Source organism: Oncorhynchus mykiss, chromosome 20 (genome assembly GCF_013265735.2).
Source record: "Oncorhynchus mykiss isolate Arlee chromosome 20, USDA_OmykA_1.1, whole genome shotgun sequence".
Lineage (NCBI taxonomy): Eukaryota > Metazoa > Chordata > Actinopteri > Salmoniformes > Salmonidae > Oncorhynchus > Oncorhynchus mykiss.
This window is the reverse complement of record NC_048584.1, coordinates 35,674,068-35,681,202: the sequence shown is the minus strand read 5'-3', so window position 1 is coordinate 35,681,202 and position 7,135 is coordinate 35,674,068. Positions and strand designations below refer to the sequence as shown.

Sequence of the window (7,135 nt, the reverse complement as noted above, 5' to 3'; positions counted from 1 at the left end):
TTTAACACCAAGGCATTGCATCTATGGGTTGGAATGTTATGATATTGTTTAAACTATGGGTTGGAATGTTTTGTTATCGTTTTAACTATGGGTTGGAATGTTTTGTTTTCGTTTTAACTATGGGTTGGAATGTTTTGTTATCGTTTTAACTATGGGTTGGAATGTTTTGTTATCGTTTTAACTATGGGTTGGAATGTTTTGTTATCATTTTAACTATGGGTTGGAATGTTTTGTTATCGTTTTAACTATGGGTTGGAATGTTTTGTTATCGTTTTAACTATGGGTTGGTATGTTTTGTTATCGTTTTAAAGATTTATATTACAACAGAATGTGACCATTGGAAAGTTGAAGTACAGGTACCATTAACACTGAATCTGCACAATTATTAGGGCTATGTAGCAATACTCTGCAGCAAAACAAATGAAATAATTACTCAAACCTTTCCTCACACAGACCTCTTTGTTTATTTTACCTTTATTTAACTAGGCAAGTCAGTTAAGAACAAATTCTTATTTTCACTGACGGCCTAGGAACAGTGGGTTAACTGCTTGTTCAGGGGAAGAACGACAGATTTGTACCTTGTCAGCTCGGGGATTTGAACTAACCACTAGGCTACCCTGCTGCCCTCTGTTAGATTAAGATTGGTAATTAGTCATGTTTTTGAGACAGTACTGATTGTCAAACTTTTACTTTTTATATTCACACAAATGGTGTATTTTTTTTAATGTGAATAAATATTTTGGGGTTTTATTGTACATGTCTATTTCCCTGTTTGTCAGTAAAATCCCAGACTGTTGAAATACAGTCCTCACCATATGTATTTGAACAACGTAGCTAAAATTTGAATTCTGACTTCAAGTGTGGGGATACCTAAAGTGCTTTTATTTCTTAAAGGAGAAGTTCACTTTATTATTTGAGACAAATCTGTATTTTGGATGTAAATGGCATGTTATAGAAGAATCCAGACAATTTTATTTTTTTTGCAATTTCACTTGGTTTTGAGCAACTTACCACGATCGTTCTGAACAAAAAAATCCCAAAACATAACGTTAGAAATGGCAATGCTCTCAGTATAGTGATGCAGGTCTTTAGATGTTATACACATGAAACTGTGTCGTTGCGAATTTTATCTGCAACATTACATTCCATTTTGTACGACTTGAGTCGTACTTTCTTTGTGTTTGCATAGGCGGGCTACACATAGATATCACAGCTGGAAAGGGGAAACAAAATGAAATACAACTTTGCAGATAAAGTTTGGTATGGCACAATTTCATGTGTATAACGTCTAAAGACCTGCATCACTATACTAAGAGTGCTTCCGTTTCTTAAAAGATGTATTTGGGTGTGTGTTTTTTGTTGTTGTTGCTTTTGTTCATGTTTTATCTAAACCCCTACACTGCAGGATGAGCATGAGAAAGTATATTGCTGGCGGGGGACGTTTCTCAAAACCAAGTGAAATTGCAACAAACAAACAATGTTTGGACCCCTCTATAACATGTCATTTATACCCAAAATACAGCTTTTGGTTTAAATAAAGTGAACTTCCTTAATGGTAAAACCGACATGTATGAAAATACCCCCAATGGAAAGGTGACATTCAGGAGTCACCTCACATTCAAAACTTGATCTCATATCCAAAATTCTGGAGTATAGAGACATTTAAAATTTTAGCTTCACTGTACAAATAGTGAGGATTGTATGCTGAATGTTGACTAACAACTTGACACAATGGAATAATCTCTCAAAACCCAAATAATTTGTAGACACAGTCAGAGTTTTTTAAAACATTTAATTGCTATGCTCCTGTTGTACATTTGGCTCGTTCTGAGTAAACAGCATAGTCTCTACACAGTGAGAATCCCCTGCAGGACAGTTACCGCCTGGCCAGCGATATTGAGCCTGCCATCATCCTGTAGTTCAAGCTCCAGCTCCCCGCCACGACTAGAGCACTGATAGGCTGTCACACAGCGGGGAAATATAGTATGTTAGTGGCAGTTCTTCAAATTACATGATTATTGATTGGATTTTACTGGACTCAAGATGTACATGTCCACCAATATCTGTAAATGTATTGTTCTGTGCAATGGAATTTGACCTCCATGTTGCAATACTGTTTAGATTACCCACCTAGCATCTTTTTCTTGCCAAGTTTCTCTGACCAGTAGCCTGTAAGGACAGTATGCGCAGAGCCTAAAAAAAAATATTTAAAAAATATATATATTTGAATTAAAGAATAAGAATAAGACTGGCCAATGTCCTCTGTTCTTACCAGTCACAGGGTCCTCAGGAACCCCGAACCAAGGGAAGAAGTTTCTGGAGTAGAAGTCATAGCCAGGCTGACAGCCAGGGTCTCCAATACTGGTGACAAGCAGACCCCTAACCCTCCCGCCAGTGTCTACACGAAGCAGAACTGCTGGGTCTGGCTGCAGGGATGTGAGCACTGACCTATAACCCAAGACTCACTGTTTCAATCCCTTTCAGGTTACGTTGCCCTTCCATCCTCTCCATTTCCCAACAGCCCAGGGATAATGAGTGTTTTTATTATATATTTGAATGTTACCTGTCACAACTGTCAGCAAGGCACACCATTAGCATTTTGGTGATGGCACAGAGGCACACTTCTTGAACTGGCTGGTCTCCCACAGCAGCCTGCACATTCAGACTGTCACATCAAGTCTTATTCTTCACCATAAATTATAGAAACAGTGGTAAGAAGGATGACGCACTTACTTTAACTATGTCTTTAAATTCATTAAGACCCTGTGGATATTAAGCTTAAATTAGATCATTTAAAAAGTTACATTGATATGCAAAGGCTTTTATGCAATATTTATAATAGCATGTGCACTGAGTGCACAAAACATTAAGCACACCTGCTCTTTCCATGACAGACTGACCAGGTGAAAGCTAGTGTCCCTTATTGGGGTCACCTGTTAAATCCACTTCAATCAGTGTAGATGAAGGGGAGGAGAGAGGTTCAAGAAGGATAGATAAGCCTTGAGACAACGATTGTGTATGTGTGCCATTCATAGTGTGAATGGGCAAGACAAAAGTGAAGTGCCTTTGAACGGGGTATGGTAGTAGGTGCCAGGTGCACCGGTTTGTGTCAAGAACTGCAGCACTGCTGGATTTTTCCACGCTCAACAGTTTCTCGTGTGTATCAAGAATGGTACACCACCCAAAGGACATCCAGGCAACTTGACACAACTGTGGGAAGCATTTGAGTCAACATGGGCCAGCATCCCTGTGGAACGCTTGACACCTTGTCCATACCCCCAACGAATTAAGGCTGTTCTGAGGGCAAAGGGGGGTGCAACTAAATTTTTTCTATTTAACTAGGCAAGTCAGTTAAGAACAAATTTTTATTCACAATGGCGGCCTACAATATTAGGTAGGTGTTCCTAATGTTTGGTATACTCCGTGTATATAACATGCTGAACATGAATGTACCACATTGATTCCATCACCTACCACAGGAGTAGGTTTGTTCAGGGGGAAATCCATCACTATAGATTCCCCTTGTTGTCGCACATACAGCTCTCCACTCAATGTCTCAAATACCACTGTTGAGTTGACATTTTCTGAAGGAAGGGGTTGTGGGATAGAAACAGTTCATTGAATTGCAGTCTATACAGAAAGTGTGTACTTGTTGCAATTCACTTGCTTACATGTGAGATACTGTACTATAAACTGGATGGTTCGAGCCCTGAATGCTGATTGGCTGAAAGCAGTGGTATATGAGACCATATACCACGGGTATGACAAAACATTTATTTGTACTGTTGTAATTATGTTTGTAACCAGTTTATAATAGCAATAAGACACCTTGTGGGTTTGTGGTATATGCCCCCTGTGCCTTATATGCCCCCTGTGCCTTATTGTTTAATGTCGTCACTGTCATTCTTACTTTTTTTGTAAAACAGTACTGCAGCTGAAGCCAGGGTGGCATGGCCACACAGAGGAACCTCAGTGGTGGGGGTGAACCAACGCAAACGAAAACGTGCTCCTTCAATACAACACATACAAGTTCCCATGTCAGTCATTTTAGGAAGTTTTGGTGAGTTGATTTACATGTTCTTTCCTCAATCCCCATCTACTTTCATAGGCAGCAGTCACCCCTTCTTTGTTAATTGCAATAAAATAGATTACCACCAGATGGCAGATTTGCAAACTTCTGCACAGAAAATGGTAAAAGTGGCATACCTTTTGATTTCGAATACATTTGTAAGTTACAACTCTATTTCAGAACGTCCAGAAAAAGATACCTGAGCTGAAGTCATCTTTTGAATTCAGCCGTATGATGAAGGCAGTCTCTGACAGGTTCATCTCAGCAGCAATGTTCTGGTACATATCATCCTGCAATTCCTTTGGTTGAGAACAGTCAACAGTATTTTTTTTGCATGATTACATTGGTAATATTTAAGTATACCTGTGGTAAGATAACTTAAAGCAAATACTCATGTTGATTATTCAGCAACACATGAACATATGCAATGACATGTAATCATGTATTATTTGCCCAAGTAGAAAAAAGTGTACTTACATGTAAAAGCAGACAAACTGCTGCAGGATTTCCTTTGAAAGGTAAATTGGTAAACGCATCAACAGTGAATACTGGAATCTCCATTACTTACTAGAGTAGACCTGTGCTGATTTCACGGAGAGAAATGAATAAGTTTAACAGCTGCACGCCTCCAAATAAACTTTAACCAGAGGGTGTATCATTCCAAGAGTCTAAAGTCTATTGCTTCCTCAGTTTCTTCGTCTGCACCGACTTGATAGGGCAGGCTTGGCTAGACAATCTCCCCATAGAATAGGCCCAAAATATTGCGCTTTCAGACCAGTGCAGGTGAAAAAGGTTAGGCATCCCTGGTCTCCTAGCTATCTTTATTTCATTGATTTGATCGAAACTGTAGGTAGGCATCTGCCCAGGGTAAATGTGTATTTTGTTTCAAAATCCTTGTCAAGAGGAGACAATGAGAGAACCCCACCTAGACTATTTTGATCCTATATAGGCAGCAGTACAAACTACAGCCCTGGGTCCTAAACCCTCGAATTACGTTTTACATCGTCAAATCCGAGTATACCTTATGTCCCTTGCCTAAGGGAGTGAGAGTGATGATTGGAGAGGCAACCTCCTTGGTGGAAATATTGATCTTAAAAACGTATTTAAAAAGGTACCTAGCAAGCGAACATAGCTAGTTAAAACTAACGTAACTGTCAGGTAGCTAGCTAGTTTTATAGTTTGGGCATTTATTCCAATAAATATCAGAATTCCCAAAAATATGTTTATGAAACTAGCTACATTTTAAATATATATATATTTAGAAAGCTAGTTTTGTAATTTTGTCTGACATGCCAAAAACGCAGTCATGTTGATTACATTTGAGACTTCCTGTACGCCGGAGTTTGACACGTGACTATAGTTTGCATTGCATTGTGGGTCATATCAACCCCACAAGTGATTACAGTTCTTCACTTGCTCCCTCGAGCAAAAGCGGATTGTACTAAACGACACGTTTTCCCAAAACTGCATTGTTCTACAACAGTTTGGTGGGTACGTTGTAGTGTGGCCTGATCAATATGGGTGTGACCATTTGAAATCACAACTCGTGCAGCACACACCATACACAATCTCCATCTGGGCTACCATAATCACATCGTTCTTCAAATAGTCGTTTAGTACAGTATCGTGTCCGTTGAATAAAACGTTGCACAAAGTTTTATCGAACGAAACGCACCGCAGACTGACACTGCCCGCTAAGATGTTTGGTTCTCGCGACATTACCTGCTGTGAACTGTCACCCGAGAAAAACTTAAGACCCTGTGCCGATTTTAGCATGTAAATCTTGGTGCGGCAAACTCAAAAAACATTTTTTTTTAGATGCATGCCAGCAAAGCCTGGTTAAATAAAAAGCAACGACACAACAAAATAATAGATATATATTTTTTAAGGCTTACATAAAAGCTGTCCCAACAGCAGAACCTTCTTTTCAGCACCATGTAGTGCATCCTTACCACTGTTACACCTGGCTATCAGCAGGGCCTTGTCTGGCAGCGAAACTCAGCCTCATTTACTGCCCTTAAAAAAAAAAACTGATATGGCTGACTTGCTTAAAACAAATGTGGTTTCTACTGACAGTTGAGATGTACAAACTTACACAATACATGTATGTTTTGTTTGATAAAGTTCATATTTATATAAAAAAAATCTCAGTATACATTGGCGCGTTCACTAGTTCCAAAAACATCTGCTGATATTGCAGAGCCACATCATTTTACATAAATACTCATTATAAATGTCGATAAATACAATTGTTAGACATAGAAATATAGATATACCTCTCCTTAATGCAACCGCTGTGTCAGATTTCAAAAAAACTTTACGGATAAAGCACACCATGCAATAATCTGAGACGGTGCTCAGAAAATAAATACAATTATCCGACATGTTGGAGTCAACAGAAATCAGAAATCACATTATAAATATTCCCTTACCTTTGACGATCTTCATCAGAATGCACTCCCAGGAATCCTAGTTCCACAATAAATGCTTGATTTGTTCGATAATGTCCATTATTTATGTCCAAGTAGCTACTTTTGTTGGTGCGTTTAGTACACAAATCCAAACGCTCATGCAGGTCCATTCAAACGTCGGACGAAAACTTCAAAAAGTTATATTACAGGTCGAAGAAACTTGTAAAACTAAGTATAGAATCAATCTTTAGGATGTTGTTATCATAAATCTTCAATAAAGTTCCAACCGGAGAATTTCTATGTCTGTAGCGAAGCCATGGAACGCAGGTCGCTATCATGTGAAATGCGCGTGACCAGGACCTGGCTCTCTGCCAGACCACTGATTCAAAGAGCTCCCATCCGGCTCCACAACACAATAGAAGCCTCATGCAAGTTTGTAAAGACGGTTGACATCTAGTGGAAACCCTAGGAAGTGTAACTTTATCCATATCCCACTGTGTATTCAATAGGGGCGGGGTTGAAAATCGACCAACCTTAGATTTCCCACTTCCTGTTTGTATTTCTTCTCAGGTTTTTGCCTGCCACATGAGTTGTGTTATACACAGGCATCATTCAAACAGTTTTAGAAACTTCAGTGTTTTCTATCCAATACTAA

At 39.0% G+C, this 7,135-nt stretch overlaps 1 protein-coding gene across 3 annotated transcripts; it reads right to left on the bottom strand.

Moving 5' to 3' along the window:
* Positions 1–1,772: 1,772 nt before the first annotated feature.
* LOC110499414 (phenazine biosynthesis-like domain-containing protein) lies at positions 1,773–5,421 on the bottom strand. 3 transcript variants are annotated; one of them, XM_021576546.2, is made up of 10 exons: positions 5,091–5,421; positions 4,547–4,652; positions 4,269–4,368; positions 3,911–4,009; positions 3,475–3,584; positions 2,734–2,763; positions 2,564–2,652; positions 2,273–2,448; positions 2,131–2,193; positions 1,786–1,960 (listed from the first exon to the last, which is right to left on the bottom strand). In XM_021576546.2, the coding sequence occupies exons 2-10, from the start codon at positions 4,628–4,630 to the stop codon at positions 1,848–1,850; spliced, it is 864 nt and encodes a 287-aa protein (XP_021432221.2). In that variant the 5' UTR covers positions 4,631–4,652; positions 5,091–5,421; the 3' UTR covers positions 1,786–1,847. The 3 variants fall into 3 exon arrangements, with proteins under 3 accessions (XP_021432220.2, XP_021432221.2, XP_021432222.2); XM_021576545.2 differs by lacking the exon at positions 5,091–5,421 and having other exon boundaries at positions 1,773–1,960; positions 4,547–5,084; XM_021576547.2 differs by lacking the exons at positions 3,911–4,009; positions 5,091–5,421 and having other exon boundaries at positions 4,547–5,084.
* Positions 5,422–7,135: the final 1,714 nt, after the last annotated feature.

Bases quoted from the DNA above. Each gene is read 5' to 3' on its own strand.
- LOC110499414 (XM_021576546.2), bottom strand. From the start codon at position 4,630: ATGGAGATTCCAGTATTCACTGTTGATGCGTTTACCAATTTACCTTTC. The intron at 4,010-4,268 runs GTATCTTTTTCT...GTTGTATTGAAG, and splicing joins AAAAGATGACTTCAGCTCAG to GAGCACGTTTTCGTTTGCGT. The intron at 2,194-2,272 runs GTAAGAACAGAG...ATTTTTTTTTAG, and splicing joins TCCTGAGGACCCTGTGACTG to GCTCTGCGCATACTGTCCTT.